The sequence below is a fragment of the Cajanus cajan genome, chromosome 1 (genome assembly GCF_000230855.2).
Source record: "Cajanus cajan strain Asha chromosome 1, NIPB_CcT2T_4, whole genome shotgun sequence".
Classification (NCBI taxonomy): Eukaryota; Viridiplantae; Streptophyta; class Magnoliopsida; order Fabales; family Fabaceae; genus Cajanus; species Cajanus cajan.
Genome location: NC_138517.1, coordinates 16,049,692 through 16,068,946, shown reverse-complemented (window position 1 = coordinate 16,068,946; position 19,255 = coordinate 16,049,692). Strand labels below are relative to the sequence as shown.

The 19,255-nt window shown below is 29.2% G+C and overlaps 1 protein-coding gene and 2 long non-coding RNA genes across 7 annotated transcripts; 1 reads left to right on the top strand and 2 right to left on the bottom strand.

Annotated features, from left to right (window-relative positions):
* Positions 1–1,986: 1,986 nt before the first annotated feature.
* LOC109804358 (uncharacterized) lies at positions 1,987–10,902 on the top strand. Of its 4 annotated transcripts, none has more exons than XM_083075800.1 (4): positions 2,353–2,482; positions 4,879–4,982; positions 5,100–5,204; positions 5,301–6,424. In XM_083075800.1, the coding sequence occupies exons 1-4, from the start codon at positions 2,470–2,472 to the stop codon at positions 5,577–5,579; spliced, it is 501 nt and encodes a 166-aa protein (XP_082931926.1). In that variant the 5' UTR covers positions 2,353–2,469; the 3' UTR covers positions 5,580–6,424. The 4 variants fall into 4 exon arrangements, 2 of the variants coding, with proteins under 2 accessions (XP_082931926.1, XP_082931925.1); XM_083075799.1 differs by having other exon boundaries at positions 2,358–2,482; positions 4,837–4,982; XR_014434231.1 differs by lacking the exons at positions 4,879–4,982; positions 5,100–5,204; positions 5,301–6,424 and adding exons at positions 1,987–2,173; positions 10,658–10,902 and having other exon boundaries at positions 2,297–2,482.
* On the bottom strand, positions 5,162–9,623 carry LOC109803708 (uncharacterized). 2 transcript variants are annotated; one of them, XR_014434232.1, is made up of 2 exons: positions 9,067–9,623; positions 5,162–6,870 (listed from the first exon to the last, which is right to left on the bottom strand). It is a non-coding gene; the product is annotated as an uncharacterized LOC109803708 (long non-coding RNA). The 2 variants fall into 2 exon arrangements; XR_003804622.2 differs by having other exon boundaries at positions 9,239–9,623.
* Positions 10,903–13,913: 3,011 nt separating the features above from the next.
* Positions 13,914–18,799, bottom strand: LOC114916175 (uncharacterized). The gene is made up of 4 exons (XR_003804517.2): positions 17,835–18,799; positions 14,540–14,640; positions 14,209–14,371; positions 13,914–13,993 (listed from the first exon to the last, which is right to left on the bottom strand). It is a non-coding gene; the product is annotated as an uncharacterized LOC114916175 (long non-coding RNA).
* Between the last annotated feature and the right edge of the window lie 456 nt (positions 18,800–19,255).

The window sequence follows — 19,255 nt, the reverse complement described above, 5'->3', positions numbered from 1 at the left end:
TAATGTTTAGTTATCTATGAAATATTACATACAAAATTTTTTTCGTAGATAATGTTTAGTTATCTACGGAATATTATCTACATAATTTTTTTCGTACATAATGTTTAGTTATTTATGGAATGTTACCTACTGAATTTTTTCCGTAGATAATATTTAGTTATATACTAGTACGCACTACGCAGTGTAGCTGGGAAAGCAGAAGAAATGGCAGTGATTAAGATTTTCTTTTTCTCACATTTTTTATTATATATTTTTTTCTTTCTTTTAATACAGTGTAGAAACGAAATGAGTACATTGTTTTCTTTTATTTTAAAGTTTAATATTAGTAACAATTTATTTTCTTTTTAAAAAATTGTAATAAAGTATCTAAATAAAATATGAATTTATCTTTCAACAAACTTATAAATTTCACTTTATTATATAAATCAAAAAGTTTAATATTTAAAACAATAAATAAAAGTATATATAATTTCAATATATTATAGTAAATTTAATATAATAATATCAATAATTATAATAATAATAATTATTATTATTATTATTTATTTTTTATTCAAATGGATCAATCTTTTAAGTGTAATATACTTTTTTTTAAATAACTTGTAGTCTATGCTTTTAAACTAAATAGATTATAGTAAAAACTTTAGTTTGACCTATTTTTAAATATATGTGAATACTTTGTATGTTTATTGATTTCTGTATGAGTTGAGTAAATTACATTATTTTAAAAAAATATTTTGTTTTTTGTGATAGACTATTTATATTGTTTATAATATAGATCTATTTAAATAACGAATTTAATTCTTTCAATAATAAAAAATTCATATGTAAAAATTAAATTCAATATATAATTTAAATAAAATTAGTTATATACATACTAAATCAATTATTCATCTTTTGATTTAATACTGGATTTCTTTTGATTATAATATTTTAATGTATTTTATTTGAAATATTAGTTAACATATTTTATTATCTTTTCATTTTAATTTATTGTAAAATAATTAGAATATTTAATTTAGCATCAACAGCTCCCGTTCCTTTATGAGGTCCTATCGGGATAGGTAGGCCCAACCCAAGCCTTTCCCCTCCCCCCTGGTTAGCGTTCCACTTGTGATCCTAGATGTCGTGGAGGATTGAAAAAAAAGCACCCAAATGTTCCCCCTCTCTTCCCTCCATAAGACCCTCTTTCTCTTTCCCCTCTTTCACCTCGAGAAAGAGAAAGAAGAGAATAAAAGATTTATTCTCTTCTTTCATGTGAACGGCCCTATCTTATCATTAAAAATATAACCATTATAAAATTTAATTTATTTAATTTCATTATTTATTGTAATACTTTTAGTCATTGTATTGATCAAAAAATTATTTTTAATTAAAATATATTTTAAAATTTTAGTTAATTTATTATCATTCACTCACTTTATTAAAAAGTAAGAAAATATAATTAATTTTTAATTAATTTAATAAAATAAAAACTTTAAAATATATATCTAAAATCTGTAACAAATTCTTAAATACAAATATTTAATTAATTTTAATATATACTGAATTGAATATCAGAAAATTTATTATGATTTTAGTTATAATTTTTATTATCTTTTGATTTAATATTAGATTTCTTTTTATTATAAAACATAGTAAATAAAATCTAAAAACTATATCAGTTTCTTTGATAAAAACATTTAATTAATTTTAATATATAATAAATTTAATATAAAAATATTATTATAATCTTTTAATTTAATACTGAATTTCTTTTGATTATAATATTTTAATGTATTTTATTTAAAATATTAATTAATATATTTTATTATCTTTTTATTTTAATTTATTATAAAATAATTAAAATATTTAATTTAGCATCATTAAATAATAATCATGATTTCATTTTTTTAATTTTATTATTTATTATGATACTTTTAGTCACCGTAACCAAAAAATTATTTTTAATTAAAATATATTTTTAAATTTTAATTGCGAGGAACCGTGAGAGTTAGGGTTCACTTTCTGCCTTCCCCTTCACTACTCTGAAGCGTGAGAGTTGGGGTTCAGCTCCGCTCTTCGTCACTCGTGGGAGAAGAAGAAATTGAAGCGCATCGTGACGCAGCAGTTCTGTCGTGCCTTGCTCCTGTGCCTCGTCTCTACTGCTCACTGCAAGAGTAAAACTCCCATTGTATATATTTCTTCTAATGGATTTTGATTTATTTGTCTCTCTTTTCTGCTAAATTAGCTTTCTCAATTTTCTAATGTTATGAAGTGAATAAGTTATCTCATGATTTTTATTTTTTTAATGGAGGTGGATTTTAATAAATATTCAGTTCCAAGGGGGTAGCTGCTCGAGCATTAGGAGTGGAGAAACCAAGTGGAAGAGTCACATATATTGTGGTTCTTGAAGGTTTGTGCAGATTTAGTGTCCAGGAACTAAGCACAAGAAGAACATACCATACTGCAAGGATCTCATCCCTTGAGATGACTAAGATTGGTAAATCATTCATGTTTTACTTAACATCAGTTTTTGTATAGGAAATGTATATTTTTATGTTATGGATGTCATATTACTTTCAAACTTCATTCTGGTTGTTTAACTTTATGACAAAATTATAATAATTATCAGTTATCACAATTATAATTAAACAATGAATAGATTTAGTAATATGTTCTGCCTAAGACTATCTTATATTGTGTAAAATTATACTATCATATGCAGATATATTTCTTTCTCTTTCTGGATGTAAATATTCTGAACAATGTTTTTTCCCGCTTGCTATGAATGTGTAAATTATTGATTCATAAGTATTGATTGCTATCTAAGAAAGTTTAAAGAATTATTTGATCCAATCATATGCTTATCTAAATGTTGGAAATCCACCTTAATTACATTCACCCCTAGGTCTCCTTAGTTGTGGCCTTTTCCTTTTCTAAAAGAACAATTTTTTTAACTATTGCAAAACTATCCTTGACTACTTACTCAACAATGGGGTTCCTCAATATGTTTAACAAATTTTAAGTTGGAAGAATTAGAAATAAACAACACACTTTTAATCAAAATAATGTAACTAGCTAGGCTACTCATAACATTTAAAATAGAAGGGTAACAATCTTAGAATCTTTTTTGTAGCTTCTAGAGCATGTAGAATATGTTCTGCTCCAACTATTGCTTGTTTTTGAAACCAAAATTTTCTGTTTGTTTGCCTCTAGAGCAACAACAACACTATTATGCAGAAAAAATTTTAAATTCCAAAAAGCTCTTTGGTAAGATCATATGCAACAATCATAACAAAAGGGAGCTAGGGAATAGTTAAAATTTTTCCAATACAGTTTTATATCTGTTTCTTTGTTAATTGGGATGTGGTTAAAGTTCTTTGTAAGTATGAAGGGATGCCCAATGATGTGTTTTATGTAGAAGTAAGGTGTGTTTAAGGGAGTTAAGGGTTGGGGTATAATTTTTTTCTTCTACCTGTGAGAGGGTGCTCTATGGTTATTATATAACTAGTTTGTAATTTTTTAACACCTTTTAGGCACAACTTGTGTTGTGATTGTCTCTTAATAATATTGTCATTAAAGAGGCACAATCTGTAGTATTCTTAAACTAGATATTTTAGTTTATTATAGTATCATAACCTTGAGATCAAATGAAGAACTATAAATTAAAGAAAACAAGAAAAAACAAATTCACCTTTTTGCACTCCATCTTGAAAACAAGATATATGTCTTGTGTCAACTCTGGTTCACGAGATATAAGTCTTGAAATCTTAGCATGCCGATTGGGCATTTGCATAGGCACATTGTTCTAAATGACTTTAAACTAGTACTGCATTTTTGTCTTTTTCTTTATGCTTTTGAGTACCAATTTCATTGATTTTCTTGTTGGTTTTATCAGTTTTATTCTTTTTAACTCAAATTAATAATAATTAGAGCCAACAAATTGAAAACTTCTGCTGAATTTGTGAATATGAGACCAAAATTAGCACTTGAGATGTGTCACACCTCTTTTCATGTAATTGGGATTGCAGAATCCAGGGCAGATAAAAATATATCACTAGTAGTCACTATATATATAGCGCATTCTTTTAATAATATTACGATAATTAAATTAATTTATACTTATAAGATAATTTTAAATTTTTAAATAAAAATAAAAAATTGTTAAATAAATATTATAAAAGTTTTTTATTTATAATAATTGCATATTATTTATTGACAAGAGTAATTAAATGAAGATACATAATAGAACTCATTGTCTTTGTCACTATATGTGTATTAATTGGGGTTTTTTTTAAAGAAATTTTAATTGGTTACATTGTCTTTGTCTTTAGAACCTAATAAGACTTAGATTCATTAATCAATCCTAGTAATTCTAACTTAATAGAATACAAATGAAACAAAGTAAACTTATTGATTCTTTGTCTTTGTCTTTGTTTTATTTATGCCTTAATCAATCCTAGAAATTTTTGTCTTTGTTTTAATTGATATGTATATAATGTTGATGAAGTTAGATGGGGAATACTTATTAGATTCTACTACTACCAATATAGCTAGCTTGTGAACAACCTGATTCCAATGAGCAATAAGGATTTTCAGGTTCATGAATTAGTAGCAATGACACCTATCATTGGCCATTTGCATAGGCACATGGTTCTAAATGACTTTAAACTGGTTAAAAACCAGTTTACGCCAGTAGATTTGAATATGGCATTGGTATGCAAAGGGCATATGAATATATTTAAATGTTATAAATATACAGAAGATGAATTCTATTCCAACACCTTTGTCTTTCCATGTTCTAGTATATTTATGTTCAAGGATCTAATAGGCTTTCTGAAATGTTCAAGGAAGCTCGTAAAATAAACAAGAAGCTTGATTGGATGTTTGATACAGTTTGGCAAAGTTTGATTACCAGCGGATGGCCCCAAAATTTAAAACAAAGAGTATCCAAGCTCAAAAAAATAGAGCATCTGAGAAAGGTGGAAGTCTGCACACAGGTGGCTCCATCACCCCTCACGAGCATGCTATCCAGATGCTAATTACATTAAACAACTACTATATTTTATTCAACATAATTTTAGAAATATGATGATTAACTATTTATACAATTATAGTCACAAGAGTTGGGTCGCCTTCCACATATTGATGAGTTGTTCCACCAAACTCATGTACGGAAGCTTACAGGTGATTTTGTCGACCAAAGATCTAAGCGAACATATGTGAGTTATTTTTTTTTTTGTATTATTGCTTTATTCTTTTCAATTTTAATCATCTTTGATAAATGTCACTTCTAAGCATCTTTATTTATGAAATAGGATCAATTTGAGACTATATTTAATCAAACTAGGTCTGAGGCTACATCTTGTACGGGAGGTTTTGAAACGTCTCCTATGGACTCAGTTAAGGAAGAAAGACTCTACAATAAGGGTTGGATTGTTGCTGCTGGTGGGATTACAGACAAAAGACGACTTTACGGGGTTGGAAAAGTCAATTCTCCATTAACATTGGGGGATACCTTCACAAATATATCTTTTGGTCGTGCTTCTGAGGAGTCAGAGAAAATTATTCAATTGCAAGAGCAAGTCCATATATAAGTCTAGGGAGGAGGCTCGTCAATCTAGGGAACAAAATGAATGCTTGCAATGCCAGTTTCAATCCTTGTTCATTGTTGTTCTACCTCTCTTACCTTCTGATACACAACATATTTTGCAACAACAGGTAGATCAACAATCTCATGACAACCACGATGCCCAACAACTACCACCTACTAGACATTATGGAGATGACTATTAGATTATAAAAATTTTCGTAGATAACCCGTAGATAAATTCTGTAGGTAAGTCTTTTAAAACTTATCCGTATATAACAACTTTTGTGGGTAATCCGTATGAATGTTCGTATATAAGGTTACCTACAGAAAATTTTCTGTATGGAAAATTTTTCGCAAGTAATGTTATCTACGACTTTATTACCTACAGATTTTTTTCTATAGATAATCCGTAGATAACTAACACTTATCTACGAATTTTCATGCTTATCTACGGATTTCTTCTGTAGATAATGTTGATTTTTCTTGTAGTGAATAATTTTCTTTGACTCTTAAGTAGCACAACTAGAAGATATATTTGTGAAGGTATCCCCAAATCTCAATGCAGAAGTGACTTTTCCAACCCCGTTTAGTCATCTTTTGTTTGTAATCCCATCAACAACAACAATCCAACTCTCATTGTGGAGTCTTTCTTCCTCAACTAGGTCCATAGAAGACGTTTCAAAACCTTCCATACAAGATGCAACCTCAGACCTAGCTTGATTAAATAGTCTCAAATTGATCATATTTCGTAAATAAAGATGTTTAAAAATGACATTTATCAAAGATGATTAAAATTGAAAAGAATAAAGCAATAATACCAAAAAAAAATAATTTACATATGTTTGCTTAGATCTTTGGTCGACAAAATCACCTGTAAGCTTCCGTACATGAGTTTGGTGGAACAACTCATCAATATGTGGAAGGCGACCCAACTCTTGTGACTATAATTGTATAAATAGTTAATCATCATATTTCTAAAATTATGTTGAATAAAATATAGTAGTTGTTTAATGTAATTACCGGATAGCATGCTCGTGAGGGGTGATGGAGCCACCTGTGTGCAAACTTCCACCTTTCTCAGATGCTCTATTTTTTTGAGCTTGGATACTCTTTGTTTTAAATTTTGGGGTCATCCACTAGGCAATCAAACTCTGCCAAACTGTATCAAACATCTAATCAAGCTTCTTGTTTATTTTACGAGCTTCCTTGAGCATTTCAGAAAGCCTATGAGATGCTTTTGTGTAAAATATCTTTTTTATCTTCTCTTCATGTTCAGGTTTCCAAGAAACTTTTTTCTGCATAAAGAGAATAAGAAAGCAGTTAAATTATTCATGACTATAAAGTTAGTGCATTTACCATAATCCCCTTAGAACAAAATGATAATAATAAACAAATTATGTACCTTAGCATTTCAATTTCAGCAGATTGTGGACTATGAATGACCAAATTATGAATAAGAAACTTTAAAGCAAACCAAGTGCAACAATCGAACACAATAATTTTAATATACAATATGCAATCAGACCAAGTGTATCAACAAAATAGATTGAAACTAATTTATCATATAGTATACAAAATATTCACAGGTTCATAGGCTTTTGGGGAATTTCTTGTTGGAATAGAATTCATGTTTTGTGTATTTATAACATAAATATATTAGAACATAGAAAGACAAAGGTGTTGGAATGAAATTCATTTTCTGTATATTTATAACATTTAAATATATTATCATATGCTCTTTGCATACTAGCGCTATATGCAAATCTCTTGGGGTAAACTGGTTAAAAACCAGTTTAAAGTCATTTAGAACCATGTGCCTATGCAAATGGGCAATGATAGGTGTCATTGCTACTAATTCATTCACCTGAAAATCCTTATTGCTCATTGGAATCATGTTGTTCACAGGCTAGCTATATTAGTAGTAGTAAAATCTAAGAAGTACTTCATATTTATATAACAGTTTTTCTTATAGTGATAAGTGATAATATTTTGTAGTTTCATAAACAGATATAATTTCTTCTTTTCTAAATTCATACTTTGTTTCAATTCTTATTTATTTATTTATTCGAGGGAAGGTATTGCTTATTTTTTTGTTCTATTCGGATATAAATCACATGTCAATCTTGAGTTGTTGTATTAATCATTTTAAAAAAAATAAAACAACCAAAACTAATAATTTTTTAAATAAATAAATTAATTAATTAAACAGTTACTTATACAAACTTAAAATATAACTAATTCTTTTTAATTACACCACATTTTTTTACTTGTTTTTAATTATTAGATTTATCTAGATAAAATGACTGTATTTTATCTATATCTATATAGAAAAATAATTCTTTATTTTGAAGCACAATATTTTTGACAAGTTTAATCCTTATAATAAAGATAAGAAATTACACAATAATAATTAATACTGGTCATAAAAATATAATTCTTATGAAAATTGTTACAAAAATATAAAGTAGTATATATATCTCCAAATTAAAATGATCTTAATATTACAAACCTAACATATAAAATTAAATGTGTCACAGTAATATCAACTCATTTGATTGAATATACTTGTCATTCTGTTGCATTCACAAATCCACCATTATTGCCACCGGATATTTAGCCACTAGCCTAAAGTGCGCCACGTGCAACATAATAAGACATCCCTTTGTTCCCTTCTACTTCTACTTGATAATCCCAAACCAACACTTGCACATAACTAGTAGAAATAATAAAGCTAAATATACATTGCATATATGTAATTACATTTATATTTACATATATGTAATTACATTTTTTTTAGTTCAAGTGGGCTATTGTAATAACTATGAACATATATATACCTTGGTCCTATGGCATTAAGATGAGTGTTTTTTTCTTTTTTAAAGAATGGCTACAAAGCACAATGAGACCTTTTTTAACTATCTTAATTAAGGCTTTCAGATTTTTAGCGGGACCCAAAACATCTCACAAGCTTGGTCACGGTAGTTTCATTTTTTATTCATTCTTGGAGTATCCACCGCCGATAGCAGTGACTAATCTCCTCGTTACGTTAAAGATACCTCAAAAAATGGAATAGTTGGCCCCAAGATTTAACGCGACTGCATATACAAGGCAAAATTCGAATTCCTGACCATACTTAAGCTAGATCAACCCCTACCGTTGAGCCACACGCTTGAGATTCACGGTGGTTTCTTATCACCAGCAATCTCAAACCTTCACCTAGACCATCATTTTTGGTCAATACCTTTCTTTCCCAGTGTCTCAAAACTAGCAATTATCCTATAGTTCTCAAAATTAGCAATTGTTGCTCACACAATATTTAAAAATTAATATCATTCATACGGTAGCAACTATCTTTTACACAGTATTTAAAATAAACAATTAAGAACTAATGTTTGGTGGAACCTAACTTTGTATTGATGAAATAATTTAATCAAAACATTTTCCAATTTTGTGAAAAATAAAATATTTTGATTAGAAGGTGGACTAGTTACCCTAAACCTGGTGGCAGGGCCCCCAAATGAGGAATTTGTCCCCTTGGGTAAAATCGGAACCACCTCCCCTCTGTCCTCGCTCCCCCAATCCTAAACCTCGAAACCACTCACAATTCACAGTGAAGGGGAAAACAAGGAAAAAGTGAAAAAGATGATAACTTTAACAGTATACCTGACAGAGAGCAACGATTATGAAGTGTTTGGCCAAGATGTCAATGAGCTTCCCACTGCCATCCGAGCGCACCAGAGACCTAGCTGACCCACCCCATGCACCCGTCAGAGTACCGTGGAAGGAGAAGGGGCGCTGAGGCTTTACGTCGTGAGAATAACAAAACCCTAATATATAATTTTTTTTTAATGATATTATGCTAATATATGAAATTTTCTAAAATATTAGAATTGTTGAGAATACTCTTTTTCAAGTGTCAAGTGTCTTCGTTTTCAAAATTATTTGGAGTGGATAAAAGAAAAATGGATTATAAGATATTAATATATAAAATGATAATATATTAATATTATAGGTGTTAATTAGATTTGATTGTGTGATCATTTTGTTTAATTTTGTGACAAATGAATAGACAATTAGATTAAATAAAGAATATGAGTTTTAAAAAACATTAAGTGAGATTTCGTGAATATATAATATGATTTGCTCTTATAAAATTGATTTAATGTTATTAATGATAATATATATATATATATATATATATATATATATATATTGTGATTTGAATTAATTAAGTAAATTATTACTGTATATATTTTAATTAGCGTATTAAAAATGATTTTATTAAATTTAACAAAATCACATTTAAATTGAATAATTAAAGTAATTCATGATAATAATTTAATTATATGCAATGTTTGTTTACATTTTTCGTTTCTATAATTAAAATAATTATTTTTAATTATAAATTATAAACCAATTTATTTAAAAATATCAATTATACTTTTACATTATTTTCTTACTTAAGTAATAATTTATTGATATTTTTTTATCTAACCTAATCAGGTTTTTTATTCAGGTAATTGAACTATTTAAATTAATTTAAATATTAATTAGTTATACAAAAATGTAGTATTATGTAAGTATTAATTTTTATACTTATTGCTTCTCTTCTTTATAATTATATACATGCTCGTACTTATGCTTATCACCCCTCAAATTATCCTCATCTTGATAAATATATTTAATGGCTTCCGTTTGGATTTGGGTAAGATAAATATATTTAAATCTTGGTAGTATGTTCTTTTAGTGAAAGTGCACAAAGAATGTGATCTTACATGTACTCCTAGATTATTTTACATGTATTGTTAGTGACAATGCACAAGTGTGATGTTCTTACTAACGCCATATGTATCTTAACATGTAATTCATGTCCATTGCATAATGAATTATAACCATATATGTAATTGTTAATTATTATGTAATGAATGAACCAAGTATGATGATATTGTGTATTTGTGTATGTTATATCATATTGTATGTATTATTTGTGTTTGACTAACCGGTTTGCTTTCTTGCACAATGGTCAAAGTAAGATGTTTCTCACTTCCTTTCTTTTGTGTTGTTTGCTTGTGGTTCATGTAGGTGATCATCAGTATGGTACTAAGGATGTTTTTGATAAGGTCTAGTCCTTAATGATGGATTGTGCTTTGATAGAACATGTGACATCGGGACATAGTTAAAATTAGTTTAGGAATTAATTCATGTTATTTAATTTAAGTAGTTTGATTTTAATTCCTTTATAATTTTATTATTTCGATCAAGTTTAGTTTATGTTAACAATGTGATTCTTTTTACCTATATGAAATTTTGAGTTCTTATTTGTATGAGGTATTTCAGTTTGATATTATTTGTGTTATGGTATGCAAGGTAGAGGGTGTCATAAGGTCACATGGAAACTAACCTTAAACAGAATAATAAATTGGAAAAATGTTGGTTAGGTTGCATGTAGGTGTGGGTTGCAATGGTCACTAGGGCTATAAGCGTCTAAGGATGGGTCATCAAAAGCAAGGAAAAGAGAGAAAGGGACAATAAATAAAGAAGATGATGAATAGTGAGATAGAAAGCACAAACTGAGTTTGCATTCTTTATGCATTAATAAGAGCACTTTCTATGGTGGGTGATGATTCACTACAAGGAAAATGATGAATTGCGACGGACAAATTGGGACGGTTATCCTGAAACTGTCGTCGCTTTGATATTGCGACCCTTCATACGACGATTTCTCCTAATCGTAGCAAAATTTTTCAACATTGCGACGGTTTCTCCCAAAATCGTGGCAAAATTTTCCAACATTGAGACGGTTTCTCCCAACCGTTACAAAATTTTTCAACATTGCGACGGTTCTTCCTAACCGTCGAAATTTACAAGACAAAAATTGAAATAAAAATTCACACATGCACACTCCAAAATTATATAATTTTACTTACAATAAAAAATAAAAAAAAATAAAATAATAATGACATGTAATTACATTTAGAAATGCTAAAAAGGAAAAATACTTTAATATATTATATTAATTTTATTTCTCTATCTTTTAAATTATTTTAGAATAAAAAAGTTTTATGTTAATCCTAGGAAGCTAAAAATTAAAAAAAAAATATATATATATCTTACATTTTTTTTTTGTGTTAGTGAAATTAATAATACATCTTAATTGTGGATTAAATCAAGAATATTGAAAAAATAATAAATAATTTATGAAATTTATTGTTTTAATGGTTAATTAAATATGAGATATTTTATAAATTAATTATCTTTTCACAAATAATAACTTAAAAATCACTTCTAGGTTTGAATATAATACACACACACACATATATATATAACTCCTATTTAATTAGAATTTAAAAGTTATTTTTAGTACAAACTAAATATTATTTTGTTCAAAAATTATGGTGAAATTTGATAAAGTTTAGGATTAAAAATACATTTAATAGTAGATTAGACCAAAAGTAATATTTTTTCTTTTGGAAGTATTATATTATCTTAATAAACTTATATTTTATTAACAATTTTATATATTTTTTGTTTAATATAAAATACACAATTATTATCAAAAAAAATTATATATATATATATATATATATATATATATATATATAAAGAGAGAGAGAGAGAAGGAATCAAATGACTCATAAAGTAACTCTTAATAAAGTTATTCCGCTCAATAACTCATGGTATAAGTTAAATTTTATCGATCCAATTATTAAATTAAAAGTTATTAAATTTTACTAATAATTAATATAGAAAAAATTGATTAGAAAATAAAACAAGAATAAATACATTTTTTGAATTTTATATCTTAGATTTAAGATGAATAAATAAATTAAGTTAATTAATAATTTATTTAAAATGTTAAAATTTAATTTATAAAAATAATATTTTAAAAGAGAATGATTATAATAACACCAGTGTAACTTTTACTTACACCGCTCAATAACTTTATATTAAATGTGAATTTTATAAATTCAATCGTTAGATTGAAAGTTTTTACTCTTAGATCATATATACAAAATTTTATATTAATTCAAGATAATTTGATACTTCATTCTTGTAAAAAAAATTGATGTAATATATATATATTTCAAAATATACTAAAATATGAACACTTTGATTACCTTCAAGTTGTTCAATTTTAACAAAATTTGATATAAACATATAAAGTGATATGAACTTTCAATTCAACAGTTGGATTTACAAAATTCACATTTAATATAAGATTATTAAGCGGTGTAATACTTAGTAAAAGTTACACCAGTGTTATTATAACCTTTCTCATTTTAAAATATATAAATTATTATTTAAACTTTTAAATTTATAATAAATAATTTAAATTATATCATAATATTAATTTTAAATAAAAATAAGTAGATTGTTAATTATAAAAGTAAGTATATATATAAATAAAGATTAATTAAATATAATATAATTATTATTAGTAACATAATTATTATATATTTATAACGGTTCGGACACACCGGAATGAGAGGGATCTAAAGATACTATAAGTATGAGATTGTATAGTTGAGAATGACTTAAATGAATTAATTTGTACTACTTATACTGACAGCATGTATCTGCTTTTCTGTAGTTTATCTCATCAGAACTCCATAGTTCAATGTGCTTGACTTGGAGTAATATAGGGATGGATGACCTTCTGGGAAGTTTCCTAGAAACTATATAAGTAAGGACTAAACATGCTAAAAAGTGAAGTACTGTGAAATAGAATCCTTGAGAAGAATAGCAACTGAATTTGAGATGTCTAAAAAATTTAATAAAATAAAAAATCAATATTTAGTGACTGATTTAGAGACAGTTAGTGCGACGGGTGCTATAAGGGTCGCAATTTCAATTTTACGACGGTTTGTGCTGTGCAACGGTTTCAGTAACCGACGCAAAATTCACTCGTGACGGACATTTCTGCGGCGGTTAGTGAACCGTCACAATGGTGTCTTTGCGACAGTTTTAATTGTCGCAATTAGGGGTGGGCAAAATGAACTGAACTTATAAAAACTATACTAAACTTAAAAATAGTTCTCATGAACTGAACTAAACTAAATATTAGTTCAGACGAACTGAACTGAACTGCTTTTTATTCTATTAAACTGTACTGTACTGAATTATACTGAACTATAATATAAACTAAATTGAACTGCTCTACACCTTAATCTATTTTTGAACTGCACTATTTTTGAACTGAACTATTCATGAACTGCTTCTAAACTGTGCCTAAACTGTGCCTAAACTACATCATGTCCAAGAACAAATTACAACCTTATAACACGCTAACAAATAAAAAATATTATATAAATTAGTTTGATTACAGGAAAAAAAAATACCTCTCCAGCGTCAGTAAGATAGCCCACCTATGGCAGTAAATTCCTTTCTATATACATGCATCAAAAAATTTATAGACCCCTGAAATAGTAGAAAGTTTATTAAAGATAATAGCACTGACAAATAAATAGAAAGACAAATATGCAGTGAGACACAATCACATAATTATAACCTAATCATGTTAAAATCCCACATCCCAAATATAGTAGTAAGTAGTAACAATATGCAGATGGCAATTCCAAATTTTCTGTTTCAAGATACAGCTCAGTGTAACATGGAGCATTCTGGATGCTTACCTCCCTGATCTCTAATGTTGGCATATGTGGAAGAAAATCGTTGCCAACAAAGAAGCATAGAAATACAAAATCGTCCAACTCGTTCAAAGTCAATCTCAAAAGGAGGGTTTGGTATCTCCAATTCAAATTGCAAATATTCACGCAGCACCCAGATATTTAGAAACTGTGAATATTATGAATTAGTTTAAAATAAAGAGAGAGAAAAAAAACACTTATCCTGTTGTCCAGGTAAAGTAATTACCTATTCATGCATTAAGTAATCATTTGAGACAATCCATAGAAATCAATTAGCTAACAATATCATCAAAATATTCAGACATTGGAAACTAACCTCCCTCAATATCGAGAAGTGAACCTCATGTGTAGCTAAGGAGAGCATAATTAGATCAGCATCCTGGTTTAAGGATCATAGTGTTCAAAAATCTACCTTACCTGAATATACCCCAAAAGTGATGAGACAACAGCAGAGTAAGAATGCACAAGATGTTAAGTAGTTGGGAGAATTTGTTAAGAAGACATAGATTTCTCAAAACAATAAAACTCTTCAATCCTAGTGCATGTTGTCCAATGAGACACAAGGAGTCAGAGTGCAGAAACGTTTTTATATTTGCCAACTAGGAATAAGAGCCAATGCAAGAAAGACACTGGATGTCACAGAAAAGCTTGAGTTCAGATAATTAACTCGTGAATGAAACACAATGCACAGACACAATATGTGACACCCTCTACCCCATTATTAATATACAACAAATGTAACAATAAAATATTCCTTTTCTTCTTTTTGGGTAAATAAAATCTTTCATAGTTGACAAATATTTCAAATATAACAAGGTAGAAGATTCACATTCGTAACTCATAAATCATAACTCCAGTGTAAAAATTATAAAAGAAAAGAAGTTAAGATTTTCAATACAATTTAGTATAAAACAAGAAATCATATATATACAAATAATAATAAAGGAAATATAAATTAACTCCAGTAAAGGTGGCAGTGCCTCCTAGTTAGGAATCAATTTATATTTTCCAAATCATGTAATAAAATATAACAAGGATATTCATTCTGGTCTTTTATCAAGAACGTTCAAATTACAATTCTTAACATACAATTTCCTTGAATTATAAACTTTATCTACGATATCTCTTCGTTAGAAATTACAAAGAAGAGAAACTAAAGTTATTAAAACAATAACATATTAAACTAAAAATAACTATGCCCCGATGTCACATCCTATCAGAGCATGCCCAATTGAAGCCTTTAAGCCTCATCACCAACATCCCCATGATGCTGATTATCTGCAACATAATTTAAAACATATACAAAAATAACAAGGGAGTGAGAAACATCTCACTCAGTTTCAGGTGAAGAATAAAGGTTAGATAGCACCCACACACACACAACAAATATAAGTCACATGTAAACAATACACATACATCATCAATATTACAAATACATTCATTTATCATGCAATGATGTCATGGACTCATCTCATAAATGCATGCATGTGGCGCCATACGGAAGTTTCACATATCATCACTGGTGACCCAAAGGTACACCTGGTTACATCACTGGTGACCCTAAGGTACACCTGGTTACATCACTGGTGACCCTAAGGTACACCTGGTTACAAGTTACATCACTGGTGACCCTAAGGTACACCTTGTTAGCATGTTACATCACTGGTGACCCCAAGGTACACCTCGTTAGAAAGTTACATCACTGGTATGCGGCCTCAGCGGCACACCTGGAATAATATATGCGTATGATGCATGCCATACCATCATAATCTCATTGACTCAATATTTAACTTGTTACATAATTTCATTTAGTACATCATGTCCTCATTTGTCATAGTCTCATAATCATAGTTTGTCTCAATAGTCAATTCTTAGGTCTCATGTCATTTGTCCATATTTCACAAGGTCATGTCATCAATACTCCTCATAAGGTCCGCATAGGTATTCACAGAGATTCAGAGAGCATTCTTATTCATATTAAAACTCATGTATTATTAACATTAATTTCATATTCATTTATTACTTCAACAAAGAAAAAGGTAGAGTAAATAGAAAATCAGACAGAACAACGGCACTTTCAACAAAAACAAAGTAGAATAAATAGAAAATCGGACATAACAACGGCACCTTCAACAAAAAGCAAAGTAGAGTAAATAGAAATTTAGACAGAACAACGGCACCTTCAACAAAAAGCAAAGTAGAGTAAATAGAAATTAAACAGAATAACGACAAAGGATTGGGGGCCAATCCGACAAACAACTATCCAACAATTATCCCCACACCCTTGAGCGAGGTTCTCACTCCCCCCCTTACCTGGATAGGCGGAGTTGGAACTTGGGCAGGGTCTCCTCCTCTGGATCCCCTTTTTTTTCTTTCCCTCTCTCTTTCTTTCTTTCTTTCTCTCTCTCTCTCTCTTCTCTCTCTCTCTCTTTCTCTTTTCTTTCTCTCTCTAAAATTTTCACTTCTTCTTCTCTGTACCAAATTTTCACCCCCCTGCCCCTATTTATAGGCCTCCTGGCGCAACTGGAACGGCCGTACTGATTTCGGAACGGCCCGTTCCGGATCCTTCAAACGTGGGCAAATTTCTCAACTGGAACGGCCCGTTCCAAAATCGGAACGGCCCGTTCTCAAAAAGCAGAACGACCCGTTCTGAAACCAGAACGGCCCGTTCCAAAACCCAGCAGAACGGCCCGTTCTCCCTCCTGAACGGCCCGTTCTCCCTCCTGAACGGCCCGTTCTCCTTCCCGAACGGCCCGTTCTGGACCCGTTCCCAACTTAAAAATTTTGCTCATTTTTAATGCTCAGAACGGCCCGTTCCACTTTCGGAACAGCCCGTTCCGAGTTACTCAAATACCCCTAATACCTTTATAAAATTACGAAAATGTCCTCAATAATTACAAAAATGCCATTACTAATAAAAATATCCTTTTAAGGAAATTGGGGTGTTACATAATAATACTGCCTTTTTACAACATAAATAAACCTCAAATGCAACTATGATAAAAATCATTCCATCTAATGAGTTATGACAAATACCTGAGATAGACTTCATGTCTGAATGTGTAACACATTTACAGCATCCAATGTTAAGTGACTCAAGAACAATTCATTATTTAATAGACAATTGTTTCTAACAATTAACACCATTGGATATTACCATCAGAGACACAAAACAGATCCGAAAAACTATCTGATCATTGAACAAAATAGAACATGAATGTGGTTTTTAACAGTTAATACATTGAAATTTTGAAGGATATAACCTCATTGTAGCAGACACGGAGACAACCAGAACCCAAATCCAGAAATGCAACTCTTGCAACTAGTTTCCCACCCTTTAAAATAATATAACTATTTTTTTTAATGTTAAGATAATATTTCATCAATACAAATTATCGTAAGTATAATTAATTCTTAATTATTAATTTTAATATATTGTATAAATTATGTTTATAAAAAAAAGCAAAATCCTTTGAAAACATATGTACGTCAATCATACCCCCAACTCAGAAAATCATTCGTAGAACCTCAAACCCTTGAAACCAATGCACAATCTCAAGTCCAAATGAAGATAAGAAGCTTTTCACACGTAGAGAAAAGGGAATACTTACGAATTAGGGAAAAGGGAAGATTGCATTGGGCGGTGGCTGGTGAATTAGGGATTCCAATTTCGCATAGAAAAGGGTAGCGTGTGTGCGTAGTTTAATTGCAATTTGCAACCCGTGCCGTGCTCGTGCAGTGCAGTCGTGCGTGGTTTTATTTTTTAACATGTAGTTAATTTTAGTTAACTAAACTGTAACTTAAATAAGTTCAGTTTTTTAAAACTGAATTAAGAAATAGTTTAGTTCAGTTTTATTTTAAATAGTTTTAGTTTTTTAGTTTAAAATAATTCAATTATTAATAGTTTTAGTTAAGTTAATTTTGCCCAGCCCTAGTCGCAATATAGGTCATATAACTATCACAAAATCGTCATTTTCTTGTAGAAGGTTTCTTTCTATATCAGATAGGTCAACACCTATTATAGAAAAGGTTGGAGTAAAAGGTTGACTAACACTTTTTATGATAAATGTTGACTTACCCGATATAAAAAGAACATTTTATGATAAGTAAGTCAACACCCATTATAGAATGTTTTAGCATAATTACAAGTATGTCGCCTCACCACTTTGTATATCATATGAATAACAATCGACATAAAGAGTGCGCCAGCAAATAATGTTTTTGTACTTGTGTGTATACTCTGTTAAGTCAGACGAAGCAATTCCCAGTAAAGTTTTGAATGAGACAAATATAATACATGTTATTTCTAACAAGTGTGTTAGTGTTTCAGAAAAACATAAGTATAGGTAAGTTGAAGAATAGAGTATGTGCATGTGCCAAGAGAAAGAAAGAAAAACTTCAAGTCAGACAAAAAGATAGCAAATACAAGACAAAACATACTACCAGTCGAAGTCTTGAAGTATCAAATGAAAGGCCAAAACAAGTATCAGATAAGGCTGAATCAAGAACAAGACAAAATTAAGGATTCCATGAACTCATTTTTCAAAACTATTAATTAACGATTAGTCTAGTTTCTGGGCATTTCCTAATTGATGAAATTTTTAAAAGGATGTCTAAAACATAGGTCGCGAGATCAGAAATTTTCGAGTTGCGACACCCCATACAAGCACCTCCAAGCACTTCATCTCTACAATGGAGCAACCCTCTTTGGGTACTTCCAATAGGTCCCACCAAAAAGCTTACATCATTATATTTTATTATGAACTTATTTATTAATTTATAATAATTTATTTATTTATTTATAAATTAATTGATTTTAAAAAAAATAACCAATTTTTTTTTATAAAAGCCATATTGGGAATATCTTTTGGGTTGGGTAAATTAGGTGAATTTTGAAAATTTGGATTTGTGGGTTGTTGATAATTTGGTATCAAATTAAACTATGGATTTTGGTTTGAATCCATAAAATGAAAAGAAGTTGAGAATTTTTTGAGAGTGATAGAGAGAAATTGAGATGTTTAGTTGTGCAATT

What these genes read in the sequence shown, in the direction of transcription:
- LOC109804358 (XM_083075799.1), top strand. An exon ending in AGGTGGAAGTCTGCACACAG is followed by an intron (nt 4,983 to 5,099) that starts GTGGCTCCATCA and finishes ATACAATTATAG; the next exon opens with TCACAAGAGTTGGGTCGCCT. An exon ending in AAAGATCTAAGCGAACATAT is followed by an intron (nt 5,205 to 5,300) that starts GTGAGTTATTTT and finishes TTTATGAAATAG; the next exon opens with GATCAATTTGAGACTATATT.